This window comes from Hypanus sabinus, chromosome 7, assembly GCF_030144855.1.
Source record: "Hypanus sabinus isolate sHypSab1 chromosome 7, sHypSab1.hap1, whole genome shotgun sequence".
Taxonomy (NCBI): Eukaryota; Metazoa; Chordata; class Chondrichthyes; order Myliobatiformes; family Dasyatidae; genus Hypanus; species Hypanus sabinus.
The window spans coordinates 106,045,168-106,069,924 of record NC_082712.1 but is presented as its reverse complement, the minus strand read 5'-3'; the positions used below and the strand labels follow the sequence as shown (position 1 = coordinate 106,069,924).

The following is a 24,757-nucleotide window of genomic DNA, read 5'->3' as shown; positions in this document are numbered from 1 at the left end:
GGTTCCCTAGGATATTGAAACCCCCACTATCAGTGATTAAAACACTGGTTAGAGTCAGAATTTGAGGTTCCCCAGGATATTGAATCCCACACTATTGGTGATAGAAACACTGGTGAATGTCACGGGATGAACTTCACCAGGATATTGAAATCCCACTCTCAGTGAGCGAAATACTGGTCAATGTCAGGGGGGTGATGACCCCCAGGATATTGATTCCCCCACTATCAGTGAGAGAATCAGCTGTCTTGATGCAAATCAGAGTAGATAAATCCCCAGGACCTGACAGGGTATCCCCTTGGACCTTGAGGGAGACTAATGTTGAAATTGCAGGGGCCCTGGCAGAAATATTTAAAATGTTGATATCCACGGGTCAGGTGCCAGAGGATTGGAGGATAGCTCATATAGTTCCATTGTTTTAAAAGGGTTCTAAAAGTAAGCCGGGATATATAGGCTGGTAAGTTTGACATCGATAGTAGATAAATTATTGGAAGGAATACTAAGAGACAGGATCTACAAGTATTTGGATAGACAGGGACTTATTAGAAACAGTCAGCATGGCTTTGTGCGTGGTAGGTCATGTTTAACTAATCTATTAGAGTTTTTCGAGGAAGTTACCAGGAAAGCGGATGAAGGGAAGGCAGTGGATGTTGTATACATGGACTTCAGTAAGGCCTTTGACAAGGTCCCACATGGGAGGTTAGTTAGGAAGATTTAGTCGCTAGGTATACATGGAGAGGTAGTAAATTGGGTGAGACATTGGCTCAATGGAAGAAGCCAGAGAGTGGTAATGGAGGATTGCTTCTCTGAGTGGAGGCCTGTGTCTAGTGGTGTTCCACAGGGATCAGTGCTAGGTCCATTGTTATTTGTCATCTATATCAATGATCTGGATGATAATGCGGACAAGTGTGAGGTATTGCACTTTGGAAGGTCAAACCAAGGTAGAACATACAAGGTAAATGGTAGGACACTGAGGAGTGCAGTAGAACAGAGGGATCTGGGAGTACAGATACATAATTCCCTAAAAGTGGCATCACAAGTAGATAGAGTTGTAAAGAGAGCTTTTGGTACATTGGCCTTTATAAATCAAAGTATTGAGTATAAGAGTTGGGATGTGATGGTGAGGTTATGTAAGACATCAGTGAGACCGAATTTGGAGTATTGTGTGCAGTTTTGGTCACCTAATTACAGGAAGGATATTAATAAGGTTGAAAGAGCGCAGAGAAGGTTTACAAGGATGTTGCCGGGACTTGAGAAACTGAGTTACAGAGAAAGGTTGAATAGGTCAGGACTTTATTCCCTGGAGCATAGGAGAATGAGGGGTGATTTGATAGAGGTGTATAAAATTATGATGGGTATAGACAGAATGAATGCAAGCAGGCTTTTTCCACTGAGGCTAGGGGAGAAAAAAACCCAGAGGTCATGGGTTAAGGGTGAAGGGAGAAAAGTTTAGGGAACATTAAGGGGTGCTTCTTCATGCACAGAGTAGTGATAGTGGTGATAGTGAATCACCCACTATCAGTGACAGAAACACTGGTCAATGTGAGGGGATGTGGTTCCCCCTGATATTGAATCCCCAGTATCAGAGATAGAAACACTAGTCAATGTCAGGGGGTGAGGCTCCCCAGGATATTAAATGCCCCACTATCAGTGATAGAAACACTTGTCAATGTCAGGGGACGAGGACTGGATTTTCTCTTGTTGGATATTATCATTCCCTGGGACTTGTGTAGTGTGAATGTGGTGTCACCTATCAGCCTAGGCCTAGATATGGAGCAGGTTTTCCTTCATTAGGGTGTGGACTGCTTCATCACCTGAGGAGTGGAATGGTGGATAACGTGGTGATTCATCAATGGACATCCCCGTCTCCTAAAGGATGGAAGGTGACTGATGAAACCACTGAAGATGTTGGGACCAGGAACACCACTATGAGAAATGACAGTAATGAGTAGCAGATGGCAGGAGCTTCTGAAGAGTTGACTGCACTCTTTTCCATAGATGCCGCCTGACCAGTGGAGTTCTAACAGTATTTTATATGTGTTGTTTGTTACCTCACATTCTCTGTTCAGATGGTGTGATGAGAATTTTCATACTCTCTCCCATTTCCCAAGGACATATAGGAGAAGGAGACCACTTGGCACAGAGTCAATGTTAGTTCAGAGACATCCCATCAAATGTTTATTCTGTTTCCCCCCCCACCAACCCCCACCCCTTCTCTCTCCCCATGGGAATTGCCTGGCCAGTTCAGTGTTTAATTTAAGAATTACTTTACCTCATAATAATCTGTTGGATCCACAATATAATGACAGTTTCCAAAAATGCTTGATTTATCCAACAGAATGGAGCAATGAGTATGGGCATACACACCTGGCAAAGAAGGAGATGTTATTTTGGTTGGGTATTGTTTGTAAGCTTGCACACATAAAATGATCTTAGACATGAAACATTAACTCTTCGTGTGTCTGCAGAGATAGAAACATAGGAAACCTACAGCACAATACAGACCCTTCGGCCCACAAAGCTGGCCATGTCCTTACCTTAGAAGTACCTAGGCTTACCCATAGCCCTCTATTTTTCAAAGCTCCATGTACCTATCCAGGAGTCTCTTAAAAGACCCTATCGTTTCTGCCTCCACCATCGCCACTGCCAGCCCATTCCACGTACTCACCACTCTGCGTAAAAAACTTACCCTGACATCTCCTCTGTACCTACTTCCAAGCACCTTAAAACTGTGCCCTCTCATGCTAGCCATTTCAGCCCTGGGAAAAAGCTTTTGACTATCCACACAATCAATGTCTCTCATTATCTTGTACACCTCTGTCAGGTCCTCTGTCGCTCCAAGGAGAAAAGGCCTATTCTCATAGGGCATGCTCCCTAATCCAGGCAACATCCTTGTAAATCTCCTCTGTACTCTTTCTATGATTTCTACGTCCTTCCTGCAGTGAGGCGACCATAATTGAGCACAGTACTGCAAGTGGGGTCTGACCAGGGTCCTATATAGCTTCAACATTACCTCTTGGCTCTTAAACTCAGTCCATATGATTGATGAAGGCCAATGTACTGTATGCCCTCTTAACCACAGCGTTAACCTGCATAGCAGCTTTGAATGTCCAATGGACTCGGACCCCAAGATCCCTCTGATCCCCCACACTGCCAAGATTCTTGTCATTAATGTTATATTCTGCCATCATTTTTGACCTCCCAATATGAACCACCTCACACTTATCTAGGTTAAATTCCATCTGCCACTTCTCAGCCCAGTTTTACATCCTATCAGTGTCCCACTGTAACCTCTGACAGCCCTCCACACTATCCACAACACCCCCAACTTTGTGTCATCAGTAAATATACTAACCCATCCCTCCACTTCCTCATCCAGATCATTTATAAAAATCACAAAGAGTAAGGGTCACAGAACAGATCCCTGAGGCACACCACTGGTCACTGGCCTCCATGCGGAATATGACCCGTGCACAACCACTCTTTGCCTTCTGTGGGCAAGCCAGTTCTGGATTCACAAAGCAATGTCCCCTTGGATCCCATGCCTCCTTACTTTTTCAATAAGCCTTGCATGGGGCACCTTATCAAATGCCTTGCTAAAATCCATATACACTACATCTTCATCAATGTGTTTAGTCACATCCTCAAAAAATTCAGTCAGGCTCGTAAGGCACAACCTGACTTTGACAAAGCCATGCCGGCTATTCCTAATCATATTATGCCTCTCCAAATGTTCATAAATCCTGCCTCACAGGATCTTCTCCATCAACTTATCAACCACTGAATTAAGACTCACTGGTCTATAATTCCCTGGGCTATCCCTACTTCCTTTCTTGAATAAGGGAACAACATCCGCAACCTTCCAATCCTCCGGAACCTCTCCCGTCCACATTGCCTGAGGCTCAGCAATCTCCTCCCTCGCTTTCCACAATAGCCTGGGGTACATTCTGTCTGGTTCTGGTGACTTATCCAACTTGATGCTTTCCAAAAGCTCCAGCACATCCTCTTCCTGAATATCTACATGCTCAAGCTTTTCAGTCCATGCAAGTCATCCCTACAATAGCCAAGATCCTTTTCCATAGTGAATACTGAAGCAAGTATTCGTTAAGTACCTCTGCCATCTCCTCTGGTTCCATACACGCTTTTCCACTGTCATACTTGATTGGTCCTTTTCTCTCACATCTTATCCTTGTGTTCTTCACATACTTGTAGAATGCCTTGGGGTTTTCCTTAATCCTGTCCACCAAGTTATTCTCATGATCCCTTCTGGCTCTTTTAAATTCATTCTTAAACTCCTTCCTGCTAGCCTTATAATCTTCTAGATCGCTATCATTGCCTAGTTTTTTTAACCTTTCATAAGCTCTTCTTCTCTTCTTGATTAGATTTACAACAACCTTTGTACACCACAGTTCCTGCAGCCTACCATCCTTTTCCTGTCTCATTGGAACGTACCTACACTGAAACCCACGCTAACCCTTGAACATTTACTACATTTCTTCCGTACATTTCTCTGAGAACTGCCTGATAGCCTCATAGTTCCCCTTACTCCATTTAAGCACTTTCCTGACTTGTCTGCTCTTGTCCCTCTCCAATGCTGTGGTAAAGGAGATAGAATTGTGATCATTATCTCCAAAATGCTCTCCCACTGAGAGACCTGACACCTGACCAGGTTCATTTTCCAATACCAGATCAAGTACAGCCTCTCCTCTTGCAGGCTTATCTACATATTGTGTCAAGAAACCTTCCTGAACACACCTAACAAACTTCACCCCATCTAAACCCCTCACTCTAGGGAGATATCAATCAATATTTGGGAAATTAAAATCTTCCACCACAACAACTCTGTTACTATTACACCTTTCCAGAATCTGTTTCCCTATCTGCTCCTCAATGTCCCTGTTACTGTTGGGTGGTTTATAAAAAGCACCCAATAGAGTTATTGATCCCTTCCTATTTCTAACTTCCAGACCACAGAGACTCCGCAGACAACCACTCCGTGGCTTCCTCCTTTTCTTCCTCCTTCTCTGATCAACAATGCCACGTCCCCACATCTTTTGCCTCCCTCCCTGTCCTTTCTGAAACATCTAAAGCCTGGCACTTGAAGTAGTCATTTCTGCCCCCGCAGCATCCAAGTCTTTGTAATGGCCACAACATCATAGCTCTGTACTGATCCACGCACCAAGCTCATCCGCTTTATTCATAATACTCCTCGAAATAATATAGACACATCTCAAACCATCGGTCTGAGTGTGTCCCTTCTCTATCACCTGTTTATCCTCCCTTTTGCACTATTTCCAAGCTTTCATTATTTGCAAGCCAACCTCCTTTTCCTCCATCCCTTCAGTTCGGTTCTCACCCCCCAGCAATTCTAGTTTAAACTCTCCCCAAAAGTCTTAGCAAACCTCCCCGCAAGTATATTGGTCCCCCGGGATTCAAGTGCAACCCGTTCTTTTTGTACAGGTCACGTCTGCCCCAAAAGAGGTCCCAATGATCCAAAAATCAGATGTTGTCAACCCGCTGAGTGTTTCTGCAATTTCTGTTTTCATTACAGATTTTTTGCAGTTAATTTCAATGGTGAGATTCATCCCCAGCAATCGCTGAATGTAGTTCAATCAGCTAATGCTGGATTGGTGAACTTAGTAAACAGAACTTGCTTCAACTTCTGGACAAATAATAATAGATGTGGTCAGAGAACTTCAAAGTCATGGCAAGGTTACAGCATTTTGATATTTATGCGCAGAACAGGAACACGGAGTAGTAGAGTTAAGTGATTTGAGTGAGTCATGTTAGATATGGTACATGCTGGGCAACAGAGCGTGAGATATGAATCAAGCTCACCAAGATGAAATTGTGGACTCTCAAAGGCACCTGCAGAAAGTCTGCCTCCCATGCATAGGAAGCTCGATTGCATCAGCATGTGTCAATCGTCCACATATGCACTTGCCACATTTTTGCAATTGATCTGATACAGTTCATCCCACCCCCCCACCCCCATAGATAGGAATCACAAAGGAAGGAAATAAGTCAGTTAGCCTCACAAGTTCAAAGGCTCATTTATTATCAAAGTCTACAACTCTGAAATTCTTCAATTCTTCAGGTAGCCATGAAACTGAGAAAGAAAAGAAAGGCAGCATACTTATCACCCCCAAATTCCCCCTCCCACACAAAAACCGAGCAAAACAAATTGGGCATATCAATCCTCAAATCCCTTCTCTCTCAGAAAAAAGGAAGCAAAACTGCTCAGGCATATCGATCCCCAAATCCCTCAGCCCACACAAAAAACAAATAAAATGGATCAAGCAAAATTGACCCCCAAATCCCCAACCCCACACTAAAAAACGAGAAGATTCGGAGGAAAAAAAAGAATATAAACACTATAAGATTGAAAATAGACTCTATAGTCCTAAGTCCAAATCCCAAATGCAGAAAAAAACCTGAACAATACTCGCCGGACCCAGGTGCAGCAGCAGGCTCTTCTCTCCCTGGTATAGAGCAACTGATCAAAAACAGGCAGCCGGCACCCATCCTCTGCACTTGCTTCGATGCCTCAATCTCCCTCATCACTAATTGGCCAACAATGGGAGCTTTAATGGGAGAAATAGAGTCAAACATTGGCTTGCACATCATCCTGCAGCATGCTCGTCTTGAGGTTCATGTACACTACCTCCACCTCCTGGAATCCTTTCAGAGACTGCAGGAGCAACCAAACGATTTCCAAACAGCAAAACACAGGCTCCAATTGTTACAGAATCATATTCAAGACGAGAAACAAATATACGTAACTCTCAGTCCGGCTAGCAGCTTAATCTCGGGGAAGACAGTCCTTGGCCCTGCCAAACTTAGGAAATCTTGTTTGGGTGGATGCTGCGCATTACAAATCAGTACCATGAAACAGTACACAATATGTGATTAAATGATTGAGCTTCATAATTCTTAATTTGACTATATGGTTAGTAAAGAAACAAAAAAGGAAAGGGCCCGTTCTCATAAAACAGTCTAGTGTGCAACATTGGAGCTCACTGTTCAGTCCACTGGTTTCCCGTCGACCTCCTCCAAGTGAAGCCAACCCTTGGACCCTCACTCCAAGTCCACTCTGTCCGACGTCTACCAACTCTCCATCACGTCTTCTCTCCTCATCTCTCCCTGGCAAAAGACATGAAATCCCTGCTCCCAGACCCACATCCCTCTCATTGGATAGCCCCATATTCCAAAGCCCCTTTATCTCTAGTCATAGCCGAAACATTGCTGCTACAGAGAAACCATTACATTAGAAGTGAATCCTTACAGTGCGTTACACATAAAGACAGAAAAGAAATGTAAGAGATTGTTTCATGATCTATCTGGAAGATGTCAACCAAAAGAGCGTCGTACGCAGGCACCATCTTGACTGGAAGCTCCCTCCATAACTGAGGAAATGATGAAATGTCTTTCCTGCTTGGTACAGATCAACTGGCTGACACACCCTTGTGGACCACTGTAGGAGGGCAGCTTATATCTTCGTACAGGTCAACTGGTAAAGGCTGGTACAGGTCGGTACAAGTCAACTGGCTGACACACCCTTGTGGGCCGCTGTTCGGGCAGCTTATGTCTCATGTCCTTCTGGTTAGCAGATATTGAGTTCATCTTCTACTTTTTGGTCCACCGCATACAGGCCTTGTAACATTTCATCTGGCAGTTCTCCTTAAATGCACTTAGCTGCTAGAACACGGTTTGATCCAAACTGTCAGCTTGGAAAACCTACTGGTGCCTTTCTGAAAGAGAATTCAATGTGAGGGTTTCCCCTAAAATGCTTGATGTGGGACAGTACTGATAGCAACTTTTTAAACCAGATTCTGCTCAGCATATTAGATTGTTGGCCTCCTCTGACCACATGCACAATCAAGTGAAACAGGCTAGTGAACAACATCCATCATAAAGAGGGCACCCACATCCATGCTACTTCCCGCGTGGCTGAGGAATACCAAGTCTGGTGGTTGGAACTTGGAATCAGGCACAAGAATAATTTGCTTACCAAGATTATGCTGACTCCATTACTAGTTCATATTTCAAGGGCTGATTGTCCACTGTGAGTATAACCAAGCTAGGAATCTGGTTTCAGTCAGTCATGTCAGCATGGCTTTGGAAAATACTGCCAACTTCTTCATTTCAGCTGTCTCCTTGCATAGAGATGATCATCAATTCTGCTGTTTTCCCATGCTGTATTGTTTCACAGAGCAGCCTTGAGGTGACCTCCTTTCTGACAGAACTGCCAAACTGTCTTTTGATGCTTGTAGTCAGACCATTGGGCATGACTTTTCCCACAGTAGCATCATCTTATGAGATGTTGACTGTGAGCAGCAGGTTAGTTAGTATCTGTTGACAACCATTGACATTTTCTGGAGGGGGCTCTTGCTCTAGTACGACCTGAATCAGTGATGATGGGGGTGGCTGACCTGCATAAGGCCTCTCTTGATTGTCTCCTGGTGGTAAGCTGTGGTGTATACCCTATCGCAGGGCAATTCATGCTTTTTGAACAGGAGGTACTCATGTGTCCTCCCACCTTGGACTTCAACATTTAATGCTTGGATAAGCATTGCTTCTTTGAATTTGTGTGAGGGAATATCTTTTGTACTTACATTCCTGCACCACTAGGGTCAATCCTGTGATGAAATCATCTACTGTACATTCTCATTGGGGGACTGCCACAGTTGTAAGGAACTGAAGGGTTCAATGGTTGGAAAAGTGTTGGAGTCTATTATTAAGGATGAGGTTTCATGGTATTTGGAAACTAATGGAATATAGAACATAGAATAGTACAACACAGCACAGTGCAGGCACTTCGGCCCACAATGTTGTGCTGACCCTTAAATCCTGCCTCCCATATAACTTCCCACCTTAAATTCCTCCATATACCTGGCTAGTAGTCTCTTAAATTTTACTAGTGTATCTGCCTCCATCACTGACTCAGGCAGTGCACTTCACGCACCAACCACTCTCTAAGTAAAAAACCTTCCTCTAATATCCCCCTTGAACTTCCCACCCCTTACCTTAAAGCCATGCCCTCTTGTATTGAGCAGTGGTGCCCTGAGGAAGAGGTGCTGGCTGTCCACTCTATCTATTCCTCTTAATATCTTGTATACCTCTATCATGTCTCCTCTCGTCCTCCTTCTCTCCAAAGAGTAAAACCCCAGCTCCCTTAATCTCTGACCAGAGTGCATACTCACTAAACCAGGCAGCATCCTGGTAAATCTCCTCTGTACCCTTTCCAATGTTTCCACATCCTTCCTATAGTAAGGCAACCAGAACAGGACACAGTACTCCAAATGTGGCCTAACTAGAGTTTTATAGATAAAAAAGTCAGAGTTAGCATGGTTTCCGTGAAGGGAAATCTTGCCCAATGCATTTGTTAGAATTTTTCAAGGAAGTAACAAGCTGGGTGGACAAAGGTAAGGCAGTGGATGTGATTTACTTGTATTTTCAGAAGGCATTTGATAAGGTACCACACATGAGGCTGTTTAACAAGATAAAATCCTATGGCATTACAGGAAAGATACTGGCATGGATAGAGGAATGGCTGACAGGCAGGAGACAGTGAGTGGGAATAATATGGTTGGCTCCCGGTGAGTAATGGTGATTCTCAGCAGTCAGTATTGGGACCACTACTTTTCACATTGTATGTCAATGATTTAGATAATGGAACTGAGGGCATGGTGGCAAAGTTTGCGAATGATATGAAGATAGGTGGAGGGATAGATAGTGCTGAGGAAGCAATGTGACTGCAGCAGGACTTAGACAAATTGGAAGAATGGGCAAAAAAGTGGCAGAAGGAATACAGTGTTGGGAAATGTATGACAATGTATGATTTTTGATAAATCTGGGCAACTCCCATCCGGAGTAAACTCAACCTTGTGGGTTAAAACAACCTTGTCTGCTAACCCAGCAAACTCCCTCAAGGTAGCAACACCCTTTTCACCTCAGAATGCTCTGACATTATCGGGAACACACTTAAATTCTTCAACTGCAAACAGCTCTTTCAAGCTATATAAATCACCAGTGTCCAACACTGGACCTTCCAGCTGCCACATCTGTTTCTCATCTTTGCTCTGTTCCTCCACAAATTCTTTCCTTGACAATGATAAATCTGCCTTGGCCCCCCTTATTCTCCTCAGCCTTACTATCCTTTAGATCCTGTTGGTACAGGGACGGTTAAAAGTTCTCGGATAAACCAATGTTTGTCTCAGCAGCCTTTTTCGCCATGCTTCTGGTTACCGCACAGGCAGGATAAACTTCAGAATCTATGGGTGGGTTCTCAGCCCTTGCAGGCTTACTCATGAGCTGAACTGCTGGGAACACATCCCCCCCCGCCAGGTCATTCCTAAGTAAGACATTCACATCGTGTATCGGGAGTACAGACCGCACCCCTATCGTGACTGATCCAGATACTAAGTCACATTTCAAAAATATTTTATGCAATGGTACAGCCTCGGTCCCCTTTCCAATCCCTTCTAGCATGTTCACGTCACCAGTCTCTGTCTCAGCACTGAATTCCAACACACTGCTTAGGATTAAGGTCTGAAAAGCCCCAATGTCTCTCCAGATTCTCACTGGAACCGGGGTTGCCCCCTCCTTTACCGATACCAACCCGTTCAAAATAAACCTCTCACGTCCTTCCTGAACTCGGCTTGACCCCTTCTCCCTTAGCGACACTTCAGCCGGCTTAATGCAGGCAGTCGGGGTTGGCACCTTTCCCTTTCCTTTATCTCTTTTGGGAGCAAAACACTTAGGTGCTATGTGACCGGCTTTCCCATAATTATAACACGTAGAACTGGGGAACTTCCCTCCAGATCGCTTCTCATCCTCCTTACCCTCTCTGCTAGTCCCCGGCTTACTCTCTGACTTAGCCGGTGGGCTCTCTCTACCACCCCTACTACCCCTCTGGTAGCTCTTACTTGGAGAAAACTTGACCTTGTGGGTTAAGGCATACTCGTCTGCTAATTTGGCAGTCGCGGACAGCATTTCTGCCTCTTTCTCATCTGAGTATGTCCTCATACCCTCAGGGATGCAGCTTTTCAACTGCTCAATCAGCATCAACTGTTTTAGTTTTATGGCCCCTTTCGAGGCACACCAACGATCAAAGTATATTTGCATCTCATGGGCAAACTCTAAATACCTGCGGTCCCAAGGCTTCCTCAAATTCCGGAACCTTTGCCGGTATGCCTCCGGAACTAACTCGTAAATCCTCAGTATAGCCCCTTTTACTTCATCGTAATTCCTTGCCTCATCCGCAGACAAGACCAAATAGGCTTGCTGAGCCTTCCCCTTAAGAACATTCTATAACAAAACAGCCCACTTCTCCTTCAGCCTCTTCTCTTTGCTTCTCTGCCTCCAGCTTTCTTATTCGGAACTCATGTTCATACTTAATTTTCTCTGCCTGAAGCTAAACCTCAGCCTCAGTAAGTGCTTTACCCTCAACAAGCGTCTCCAGCACCTCCTCATCGAATTTGCCCTCGTCCACATAATGATGTGCTATTAACAGCTGTACCTGAGCCACTTCATGCGAGTGGTCACCTTAATCTATAAATTACAAGCATTTCCCATCAGTACATCCCTCTTAGCCTCGTCCAATGCCTCAGGGGTTGGATCCGCCACAAACTTAGTAACCTCAAATTCCATTTCTGCTGTTTTTGCACGCCAAGTAAGGGAATTTACCCCAATTTGTCATTCAAATCCCGGACGAGCCTCTAATTTGTCACGTACCCCGTGACCTGGTTACCGAAACAGCAGCGATGGAATACACGTTGGAGTCTGGTATTACTGTAACTAATAGCGTTTATTAGTAACCTAAGTAATACAGTACTATAAAATGCAAATATATGAAACAGGTTAGCAATGATATATACAGAAGTGTGGAAATAGGAATCAAAACCAAGCTCTTTCAAAGTCTAGGGGTAAATGGATAGTCTTACGATGGTGAAGAGTTCAGTTCAGTTCAGTTCAATTTAGGTCGAGGTAGTTGCTGGTGTACCGTTGGGGGGGAGGGAGAGAGAGAGGTGGTGCCGTTGCCGTCGATCTTCCCGTTGTCTTCCTGTTGCGGTTGCCAACTGTGACCATACCACGTACGACCGTTCTTCAGTGGTAGACCTGTCACCCAGGCGAGGGTGGACACACAAACAGTTCCCCACTGGTCCCACCTTCACGCACTGTGAGCCACTGATCGATTTCCCAAATCGATCCTCCAAACCCCCACCTTCACATGGGTGCACAACGTTCTTTCAGTGTCACATGGTGTGTCTGCTTGTGTCTTAGTAGACCTGCTTTTTATCTCCCCTTTCAGGGCACCGGCTGTCCATCAACTCGGTCCCACCTTGCTGTCTCTGCAAGAATCTTTGAAGCAGGCAAAAGTGTCCTTGGAGCAAAGGTAAACAATCAGCCAAGGAGTCATAATATTAAATCTCCCTCTGTCTCTCCCTCTCTCTCTCTCTCTCATTAGCGTGGGATGCCTCCCCCCCCTCTTTCTCTCATTAGCAGCATAGTTCACGGGGGGGTCAACTCTGGACCCCATCTCATCTTCGTTTGCTCATTACATATCTTAAAGGTTCTCACCCTGTGGTTACATATTCTCGAGGGCCTTATATCCAGTGATTATACCTTCAAAAGGACTTCATCCTGTGATTACATATTCTAAATGTTTTCATCCAGTGTTTATGAATTCTGAAGTATCTCATAGAATGACAACATATTCTACAGGGTCTCATCCTAAGATTACATATTCTAAAAGGTCTTGTCCTGTGGTTACGTACTCTAGAAGCTATCGTCTTGTGTTTATATATTCTCGAAGGTCTCTTCTACATACTCTAAAGTTCCTGGCCTGAGATTAAATATTCTAACGTGTTTCATCCTGTGATTACATATTCTGAAGGGTCTCTTCCCATGATTACATATTTTAAACTGTCTCACCCCATGATTACATATTCTAAAGGATCACATCTTGTGATTCCAAATTCTACAGGTCTCGCCCTGTGGTTACATATTCCCAAGAGTCTCATCTGAGAATTACATACACTGACTCTTCTCATCCTGTCATTACATATTCTAGCGTTCTCATCCTGTGGTTATATATTCTAAAGTGTCGCATACACTGATTACATATTCTAAAGGGTCTCATCCTCTGATTGCTAATTCGAAGCAATATCATACAGCGATAACATATTCTAAGGGGTCTGGTCCTCTGATTACCTATTCTGAAGGGTCTCATATGCCGACTCCATATTATTTGATTGAATTTGGTTTATTGTCATTTAGAAACCACAACTGCAATGCAGTTAAAAAATGAAACAACCAGAATGATAAAACAAAAACACACGACAAAACAGGCTACACCAGAAAATCCACATCACGTTTGGCAATCCCCAAATCCAGAGCCCGGAGAGGCTGCTGGGTATTAATATTGCACTACCATCTTAGCGCGTCCCGGAAAGGAGCTCCAAATCACCAGACAAAACAAGACTACCCAGACACACCAAGTCAGGAGACCAACTCTACCACCCAACAAACCAAAAGCTAAAGCTACAAGATCTACACAAAACCACATAATTACAACAGTGCAAACAATACCATAATTGAGAAAAAAAACAGACCACGGGCACAGTAAAAATGGTCCAAAGATGTTAAAATACTATAAGTTCGAAAGAAACCACCACACAGTTTCCACAAGTACTCAGGGTCCCGATAGACTCATCATCCCACTCAGGCAGCAGAAGGGAATACCCCCGCTATGGATTTCCATGGCGCCGCTAGACTCAGCCTTGCAGACGCAACACACAGTGAAAGCGCCCCGACCGCAGCAGACTCCAAGTCCATCGAACCTCCGAACCTCTGACCATCCCCTCCGGCACAGCCTCTCTGAGCACCATCCTCTGCCAAGCGCACTACGATGCGCCACCACCAGCCACCGGCAACATGACCCCGAAGTCTGGGGGCCTGTTCTTCACCGCATGAGACCTGGACCTCACAACAGCAGCAACAATGAAGAATGCCTTCATGGAAATTTCCAGATATTCCTCCGTGCTCGCACATCCGTTTCTCTTCAGATTAGGATTGTACATGGCAGTCGGCTTGACAAATAAAAGATACCAACTCTGGAGAGGCCGCTGCAAACTGCGTCGTACTGCCATCTTGAAATCTTAAAGGGTCTCATTGTATAATAACATATTCAAAAGATTAATATTCTGTCATTACATACTCTGAAGCTTCATGACCTTGACCGTGGATCTATTTTCTAAAGTATCCTGTCCTGAGCTTACATATTATCAAATGTCTCATCCTGTGATCACATAGTCAAAAGGGTCCCAGCCTGTGATTACACCGTCCAAAGGGTCTGAGCCTGGGATTGCCGAGTCTAAAGGGTTTCAGACTGTGATCACACAGTCTGAAGTGTGTCAGCTTGTAATCGGATGGTTAAAGAGGCTCAGCCTGTGATCACACAGTCTAAGCGGCCTCAGCCTGTAAACACAGAGTCTAAAGGATCTCAGCCTGTGAATACACAGTGTAAAAAGCTCAGCCAGGGATCAAACAGGCTCAGAAGTCTCAGCCTGTAATCACACCATCTAAAGGGTCTCAGTCTGTGTTCACATAGTGTATAGTATCTCAGCCAGTGATCACATGGTCTGAAGAGTTTGTCCCTGTGATCACACTGTCTAAAGGGTCTCAGCCTGTGATCACACCGTCTAAATGTTCTCAATCTCAGATCACACAGTCTAAATGGTTTCAACTTGTGATTACACAGTTTAAAGGTTCTCAGCCATTTATAAGATGGTCTAAAGGTTCTCAGCCTGTGCTTACACACTCTAAATGGTCACAGCCTTGAATAACACAGTCTAATCAGTCTCAGACTGTGATCATCCTTTGATCACCCTGTCTAAAGGATCTCAGCCTATGATCACACCGATTAAACAGTTTCAGCCTGTGATCACATGGTCTGAAGTGTTTGTGCCTGTGATCACACAGTGTAAAGTGTCTCAGCCTGAGATCACACAGTCTAAAGGGTTTCAGCATGTAATGACATTGTTTAAAGGATCTCAGTCCTTTATTCAATATTTCAGAGGGTCTCAGATTTTGATCACACCGTTCAAAGGGACTCAGCCTTTGTCTAAAGGTCCTCAGCCTGTTATAAGACAGCCTAAGCAGTCTCAGCCTGTGATCACGAAGTCTAAGGTGTCTCAGCCAATGATCACACAGTCTAAAGGGTCACTGCCTGTGATCACAGACCCTAAAGGATTTCAGTATGTGATACTCATACTTTTATTCGATGTTCTAAAGGGTCTTAGCCATTGATCACACAGTCTGAAGGGTCTCAGCCTGTAATTACACAGCCTAAGCAGTCTCAGCTTGTGATCACGAAGTCTAAGGTGTCTCAGCCTGTGATCACACTATCTAAACGGACTCACCCTGTGATTACACAGCCTAAAGTGTGTCTGCTTGTGATCAGATGGTTAAAGAGGCTCAGCCTGTGATCACATCATCTATACGGCCTCAGCCTGTAATCACAGTGTTTAAAGGATCTCAGCCTATGATCACAACATCTAAATGGTCTCATCCTATGATCACACAGTCTAAACGGTTTCAGCCTGTGATTACACAGTTTGAAGGCTCTCAGCCATCTATCAGATGGTCTAAAGGGCCTCAGCCTGTTATAACACTGTCTAAACAGTCTCAGCCTGTGATCACAAAGTCTAAAGTGTCTCAGCCTGTGATCACATGGTCTGAAGGGTCTGTGCCTGTGATCACACCGTTTAAAGTTTCTCAGCCTATTATCACACAGTCGAAATGGACTCAGCCTGTGATCACACAGGCTAAAGGGTCACTGACTGTGATTACAGACCCCAAAGGGTTTTAGCATATGATGACACAGTCTAAAGAGTCTCATCCTTTTATTCAATGTTCTAAAGTGTCTCAGCCTGTGTTTACACAGCCTATAGTGTGTCAGCTTGTGATCAGATGGTTAAAGAGGCTCAGCCTGTGATCACACCGTCTAAATGATCTTTACCTGTGATTACACAGCCTATAGTGTGTCAGCTTGTGATCAGATGATTAAAGAGGCTCAGCCTGTGATCACACCGTCTAAATGGTCTCATCCTATGATCACACAGTTTAAATGGTTTCAGCCTGTAATTACATAGTTTGAAGGCTCTCAGCCATCTATCAGATGGCCTAAAGGGTTTCAGCCTGGTATAGCACAGTCTAATCAGTCCCAGCTTATGATCACACAGTCTAAAAGGCCTCAGCGTGTTATAACACTGTCTAAAAAGTCTCAGCGTGTGATCACGAAATCTAAAGGGTCTCAGCCTGAGATCACATGGTCTGAAGGGTCTGTGTCTGTTATCACACCGTCTACATTTCTCAGCATGTGATCACACAGTCTAAAGTGTGTCAGCTTGTGATCAGATGATTAAAGAGGCTCAACCTGTGATCACACCGTCTAAATGGTCTCAGGCTGTAATCACAGAGCCTAAAGGATCTCAACTTAAGATCACACCGTTTCAACAGTCTCAGTTTGTGATCACACAGTCTAAAGGGTGTCAGCCTGTGATCACACAGTCTGAAGGGTCTATGCCTGTGATTACAGAGTCTAAAGTGTGTCTGCTTGTGACCAGATGGTTTAAGAGGCTGAGCTTGTGATCACACCATCTAAACGGCCTTAGCCTATAATCACAGTGTCTAAAGGATCTCAAACTACGATCACACCGTCTAAATGGTCTAAGCCTATGACCACACAGTCTAAACGGTTTCAGCCAGTGATTACACAGTTTTAAGGCTCTCAGCTATCTATCAGATGGACTAAAGGGTCTCACCCTGATATAACAGAGTCTAATTCGTCTCAGCCTGTGATCATAAAGTCTAAAGGATCTTAGCCTGTGATCACACAGTCTAAAGTGTGTCAGCTTATGATCAGATGGTTAAAGAGGTTCAGCCTGTGATCACACCAACTAAACGGCCTCAGCCAGTAATCACAGAGTCTAAAGGATCTCAGCTTATGATCACACCTTTTCAACAGTCTCAGTTTGTGATCACACAGTCTAAAGGGTGTCAGGCTGTGATCACACGGTCTGAAGGGTCTGTGCCTGTGATTACAGAGTCTAAAGCATTTCAGCATGTGATGACACAGCGCAAAGGGTCTCATTATTTTATTCAAGACATGCAAAAAGCTGGATGAACTCAGCAGGTCGGGCAGCATCCGTTGAAAGGAGCAGTCAACATTTTGGGTCGACCCTTCGTCAGGAATAAAATGTTCATTATGTTATTCGATGTACTAAAGGGTCTCAGCCTTTGATCACATTGTCTAAAGGGAATCAGCTTGTGATTAAACAGTCTGAATGGTCTCAGCCTGTGATCACACAGACTGAAGGGTTCAGCCTGTGCTTACACAGCCTAAACTGTGTCTGCTTGTGAGCAGATGGTTAAAGAAGCTGAGCTTCTGATCACACCATCTGAACAGCCTCAGCCTGTAATCACCCTGTCTAAAGGATCTCAGCCTATGATCACACCGATTAAACAGTCTCAGCCTGTGATCACAAGGTCTTAAGAGTTTGCGCCTGTGATCACACAGTCTAGAGTTTCTCAGCCTGTGATCACACCCTCTGAGGGGTCTCAGCCTGTGATCACACACTCTGAAGTGTCTCAGCCTGTGATCACACTGTCTAAAGGGTTTCAGCATGTGATGACATTGTCTAAAGGAACTCAGCCTTTTATTCGATAATTTAGAAGGTCTCAGATTTTGATCACACCGTTCAAAGGCACTCAGCCTCTAATTGCACAGTTGAAGGGTCTCAGCCAGTGATTACACAGTCTCAAGATTTCAGCATGCGTTGACACAGACTAAAGGCTGTCGGCCTTTGATCGCACAGTCTGAACGCCTGTGATTACACAGCTTAAAGGTTCTTAGCCATTTATCAGATAGTCGAAAGGGTCTCAGCCTGTGCTTACACACTCTAAAGGGTCTCAGCCCATGATCAGATGGTTAAAGAGGCTCAGCCTGTGATCATACCGTCTAAAGGGCCTCAGCCTGTGATCACATGGTCTGAAGAGTGTGTGCCTGTGATCACACCGTCTATGTTTATCAGCCTGTGATCACACTGTCTAGAGCGGGGGTCGGCAACCCGCGGCTCCGGAGCCACATGTGGCTCTTTTACGTCTGTGCTGCGGCTCCCTGTTGCTTTGGGAAATAATTGGTTGTGGCGACCCTTTTCCTGGCACATTCGAACCGATTCACAATTAGATAGCCTACGGGGGTTTGCGAGCACAGAGCTTTGGAGCCTCTGCGCCATGGGGGGCAGGTTGAGGGAGGCTTAAAAGTGAGGCTGAAGATTTCGAATAAAGTTTTTTCCTTCGACTGCAGTTACCGACTCCGTGTCGTAATTTTAGCGCTGCGTGTAGCACACCGCTACATGGTCAGTATTTAATTAAAATGTGTTTTATGTTAGTTTGTTAGTTTTTGAAATGTAAATCTAAATTTGAAGATTATGGTGATCTTGTACAATCTAAATAAGACGTTGTGGCGACCCATTTCCTGGCACATTGGAACCGGCTCACAATTAGCCAGCGTTCAGGCTAAGGGAGATAGCCTACGGGGGTTTGTGAGTACGTGTCTTTTGCAGCATCCGCGCCCATGGGGGGCGGGTTGAGGGAGGCTTAAAAGGCTGTTTAGTTCGAATAAAGCTATCTTTGATTGCAGTTTACTGACTGCGTGTAGCAACTGCTACAACGTGTTTTTATCGCTGGCTGTCCAGAGGGGAGTTGCTGAAACGCTTTGTCGCGTGTCTGGAAGAAGTGAAAACTTTCCTGGGCAGCAAAGGGCTCAACTTTCCTGAGCTGGAACAGCCAGAGTGGCTGGAAAAGCTACACTTCATGGTAGACATGACAGCGCACCTGAACACGCTGAACACAGCTCTTCAACGGGGTAAGGACGTACAGCCCTGCACATGTTGGAGGATGTTTTGGCATTCGAGCGCAAGTTGACGTTGCTTGCCAGAGATTTACAGAAAGGCACATTGTCTCACTTCCCCAATTTGAGAGAGTTCAAACAATGTCACGACATGATAAATTCGGAGTATTTACATTCTGCAATCATCGCAATGCAAACATCGTTTGGGAAACGCTTCTGTGAGTTCAGAGAGGAAAAAAACACATCATCCTTCCCGGTCACTCCCCTAAGCATCGATCCATCCCTACTGAATACGACTGCATTGGCAGGTGTGAGTCAACCTGACCAAGTATGATAAATATTTTAATTGCCTATTATTTTACGTATATTCATATGTTTTCATTGTTCAGTGAAATAGTCCTTTTATTTTTCAGGTTGACAGCTGGCTGACGTTATTTTTGGTTTGCTGCTGGCGGCAAATTTAAGTTTGGCGTTTTTCATAAATACAAGAAGGACTCAAATAGACGTTGAGTATTTTACCTAAAAGTAACCTTCAACCCAACGTCTTTTTTTCGGAGTTCAAAATGTTTTTGTTGCATGCAGAAATGTAATTTCGTTTTCTCTGCAGGAGTTCATCAATTTCATAAATGCAACACATTATAGTTTGTTTATACATAGCATAAAGGCAAAACAAAAAGTTGTATGCAGTGTTATTTCATTTTAAATGTCAAACAGGTTTTGCGGCTCCCAGTGTTTTCTTTTCTGTGGGAAACGGGTCCAAGTGGCTCTTTCAGTGGTAAAGGTTGCTGACCCCTGGTCTAGAGGGTCTGTGCCTGGGATTACAGTGTCTAAACCATTTCAGCATGTGCTAACACAGTGTAAAGGGTCTCACTATTTTATTCAAGATGTACAAAAATGCTGGATGAACTCAGCAGGTCGGGCAGCATCCGTTGAAAGGAGCAGACAAAGTTTCGGGTCGACCCTTGGTCAGGAATAAAATGTTCATTATTTTATTCGATGTACTAAAGGGTCTCAGCCTTTGATCACATTGTCTAAAGGGAATCAGCTTGTGATTAAACAGTCTGAATGGTCTCAGCCTGTGATCACACAGACTGAAGGGTCTCAGCCTGTGCTTACACAGTCCAAACTGTGTCTGCTTGTGATCAGATGGTTAAAGAGGCTGATCTTCTGATCACACCATCTGAACAACTGCAGCCTGTAATCACAGTGTCTGAAGTATCACAGCCTCTGATCACACAGTCTGAATGTTCTCAATCTGTGATCACATAGTCTAAACTGTTTCAACCTGTGATTACACAGTTTAAAGGTTCTCAGCCATTTATAAGATGGTCTAAAGGGTCTCAGCCTGTGCTTACACACTCTAAAGGGTCTCAGCCTGTGCTTACACACTCTAAATGGTCACAGCCTTGTATAACACAGTCTAATCAGTCTCAAACTGTGATAATCCTCTGTTTACCCTGTCTAAAGGATCTCAGCCTATGATCACACTGATTAAAAAGTCTCAGCCTGTGATCACATGGTCTGAAATGTTTGTGCCAGTGATCACACAGTCTAAAGTTTCTCAGCCTGTGATCATACCATCTAAACGGCCTCAGCCAGTAATCATAGAGTCTAAAGGATCTCAGCTTATGATGACACCTTTTCAACAGTTTCCGTTTGTGATCACACAGTCTAAAGGGTGTCAGCCTGTGCACACACAGTCTAAAGGGTTTCAGCATGTGATGACATTGTCTAAAGGATCTCAATCTTTTATTCGCTATTTTAGATGGTCTCAGATTTTGATCACACCATTCAAAGGGACTCAGCCTGTGATCACACAGTCTAAAACGTGTCTGCTTGTGATCAGATGGTTAAAGAGGCTCAGCCTGTGATCACACCATCTAAACGGCCTCAGCCAGTAATCACAGAGTCTAAAGAATCTCAGCTTATGATGACACCTTTTCAACAGTCTCAGTTTGTGATCACACATTCTAAAATGTCTCAGCCTGTGATCACACCATCTGAGGGGTCTCAGCCTGTGATCACAATGTCTAAAGGGTTTCAGCATGTGATGACATTGTCTAAAGGAACTCAGCCTTTTATTCGATATTTTAGAGGGTCTCAGAGTTTGATCACACCGTTCAAAGGGACTCAGCCTGTGATTGCACAGTCTAAATGTTCTCAATAAGTGATGACACAGTCTAAACATTTTTAACCTGTGATTACACAGTTTAAAGGTTCTCAGCCATTTTTCAGATGGTCTAAAGGGTCTCAGCCTGTGCTTACACACTCTAAAGGGTCTCAGCCCGTGATCAGATGGTTAAAGAGGCTCAGCCTGTGATCATACCGTCTAAACGGCTTCAGCCAGTAATCACAGCTTATGATCACACCTTTTCAACAGTCTCAGTTAGTGATCACACTCTCTAAAGTGTCTCAGCCTGTGATCACACAGTCTAAAGGGTTTCAGCATGTGATGACATTGTCTAAAGCAGGGGTCGGCAACCTTTACCACTGAAAGAGCCATTTGGACCCGTCTCCCACAGAAAAAAAAACACTGGGAGCCACAAAACCCGTTTGACATTTAAAATGAAATAACACTGCATACAACGTTTTTTTTTGCCTTTATGCTGTATATAAACAAATAATAATGTGTTGCATTTATGAAATCGATGAACTCCTGCAGAGAAAACGAAATTACATTTCTGCATGCAACAAAAACATTTTGAACTCCGAAAAAAAGACATTGGGTTGAAGTTTACTTTTAAGTAAAATAATCAATGTTTATTTGAGTCCTTCTTGTATTTATGAAAAACGCCGAACTTAAATTGTCCGCCAGCAGCAAACCAAAAATAACGTCAGCCAGCTGTCAACCTGAAAAATAAAAGGACTATTTCACTGAACAATGAAAAAATATGAATATACGTAAAATAATAGGCAAATAAAATATTTATCATAATTGGTTAATGGGATTTCTGCTCCTGGACCTCAGCGCACAGCGTCTGCACATCAGGGCTGTATGACATCACCTTCATCTTTACACAGGATCGCAACCTGTCATCTGTGAGGCATGCGCAATGTTTGTTTTTAATAAAGTTCATGTTGGAGAACACCTGCTCACACACATAAGTGGATCTAAAGATCGACAGGACGCCAAGCACATACTTTTTAAAGTTTACATAAATGTTGGGGATAGCATTCCATGTTTCGAACACAAGTTTGTCCGGTATGAGCAGGTTTTCAATATCACTCCATTTGTGATTCTGAGCAAGAACGGCCTTCTGACGGGCAACATCTTCAAGGTCTGCTGTCAAGCGTCTAAACTTGGACACCCATATGTCTTTGTCGGCTATGTCGGCCAGTTCCATCTCAAGATCAGGTTGACTCACACCTGCCAATGCAGTCGTATTTAGTAGGGATGTATCGATGCTTCGGGGAGTGACCAGGAAGGATAATGTGTTTTTTTTCCTCTTTGAACTCACAGAAGCGTTTCCCAAATGATGTTTGCATTGCGATGATTCCAGAATGTAAATACTCCAAATTTATCATGTCGTGAGCTTGTTTGAACTCTCTCAAATTGGGGAAGTGAGACAATGTGCCTTTCTGTGAATCTCTGGCAAGCACTGTCAACTTGCGCTGGAATGCCAAAACATCCTCCAACATGTGCAGGGCTGTGCGTCCTTTCCCCTGAAGAGCTGTGTTCAGCGTGTTCAGGTGCGCTGTCATGTCTACCAAGAAGTGTAGCTTTTACAGGCACTCTGGCTGTTCCAACTCAGGAAAGGTGAGCCCTTTGCTGCCCAGGAAAGTTTTCACTTCTTCCAGACACGCGACAAAGCGTTTCAGCACCTCCCCTCTTGACAGCCACCGGACTTTGTTGTGCAGCAGGAGATCAGAATATTCACTTTCCAGCTCGTCCAGTAACAAACGGAATTGATGGTGATTTAAACTTTTTGCCATTATTTTATTGACAATCTGAATGACAACATCCATTACTTCTGTGCATTCCGGAGGAAATGTTTGAGCGCACAGTGCCTCTTGGTGCAAGATGCAGTGAAAAGTCAGCAGCTTTCTGTCCAGCGACTTCTGCAGTAAAGCCACAAATCCCTTCTGCGCTCCTGTCATACTTGGTGCCCCAAGAGTAGCTACTGACACCAGGTGGGTGGTCTTTATTACTTTGGCTCTTAAACAATTCAAGACAGCCTCACAGATGTCCTCCCCCCGTGTTTGGCCTTTTAGAGGTATCAACTCAATCATTTCTTCCTGTGGCCCAGCAGAGTTTACATACCGGCAGAACAGCGCTATTTGTTCAATATCATCTTTGTCTTTAGACTCGTTACAGGCAATCGAGTAAGCCACAGCTGAATTGATGTCTTTAATTTACTGTCTTCTGCCATTTTTATGGTTCTGTCTTTGACAGTCTTTGCAGAGAGGGGCATATCCCTGATTTTCTGCACAATTTCACTCTTGTTTTTAAAGTCCGTGAATAGATGTTCTGAAATCTTAATGAAAGATTCTTTTATATATTCACCATCTGTAAACTGCTTCCCGTGCCTGACTATTTCCTGAGCGGCAACAAAACTAGCATATGTCGTTGATTTTCCAGACATCATCCACTTCTTGAAATGATTTTTGCTCGGATCAACCTTCCGCATCAGTTCCGAAACGGCTCTTTTTTCTTTCATCTCCATCCGGATATTTTTGAGCAAAGGCTGCGTGTTTATTCTGGAAATGTCTTGCGACTTTTGACTTTTTGTTGTTTGCTAGTTTCTCATTGCATATTAAGCATACCAGTAAACCAGTCTCGTCAGCAGTGAAAGCAAATGAATCTTCCCACGTATCATTAAACGTTTTGTTTTCTTCAGTCACTTTTCTTTTTTTTAGAATTCTCCATAGTTAGCCGACCTTCGATCGAAAAATTAAAGAAATCGCGCACTGGCGGGTTTCAGGCATTGGCCGTGCTGACGTATATTAATAACGACAAGAAACACGTTTTATTTAGATTGTACAAGATCACCATAATCTTCAAATTTAGAATTACATTTCAAAAACTAACAAACTAACATAAAATACATTTTAATTAAATACTCATCATTTATTTTCCAAAGCCATAAGGAGCCGCAGCACAGGGATGAAAGACGCGCATGTGGCTCCGGAGCCGCGGGTTGCCGACCCCTGGTCTAAAGTATCTCAGCCATTTATTTGATATTTTAGAGGGTCTCAGATTTTGATCGCACCGTTCAAAGTGACTAAGCATGTTATCACACAGACTGAAGGGTGGCAGCCTGTGATTACACAGTCTAAAGTGTGTCTGCTTGTGATCAGATGGTTAAAGAGGCTGAGCTTCTGATTACACCATCTAAACAACCTCAGCCAGTAATCAGAGAGTCTAAAAGATCTCAGCCTATGATCACACAGTTTAAATGGTCTCAGCCTGTGATCACATGGTCTGAAGGGTCTGTGCCTGTGATCACACTGTCTAAAGGGTCTCTGCCTATGATTACAGAGCCTAAAGCATTTCAGCATATGATGACACAGTGTAAGTGTCTCACTATTTTATTCAAGACGTATAAAAAAGCTGGATGAATTCAGCAGGTCGGGCAGCATCCGTTGAAAAGAGCAGTCAACGTTTCGGGTCGGCCCTTCGTCAGGACTTCATCGGGAATAAAATGTTCATTATTTTATTCGATGTACTAGAGTGTCTCAGCCTTTGATCACATTGTCTAAAGGGAATCAGCTTGTGATTAAACAGTCTGAATGGTCTCAGCCTGTGATCACAGAGACTGAAGGGTCTCAGCCTGTGATTACACAGTCTAAAGTGTATCTGCTTATGATCAGATGGTTAAAGAAGCTGAGCTTCTGATCACA

At 43.9% G+C, this 24,757-nt stretch overlaps 1 protein-coding gene across 1 annotated transcript in view; it reads right to left on the bottom strand.

The window, feature by feature from the left end:
* Positions 1-24,757, bottom strand: part of LOC132397524 (mucin-6-like) — a 262,599-nt gene that overhangs the window by 138,268 nt on the left and 99,574 nt on the right. Inside the window, exons 10-11 of the mRNA XM_059976355.1 lie at positions 10,609-11,307; positions 6,608-6,688 (exon numbers count right to left, since the gene is read on the bottom strand). Coding sequence (XP_059832338.1) covers positions 6,608-6,688; positions 10,609-11,307 — 780 coding nt within the window. The remainder of the gene's footprint in view (positions 1-6,607; positions 6,689-10,608; positions 11,308-24,757) is intronic.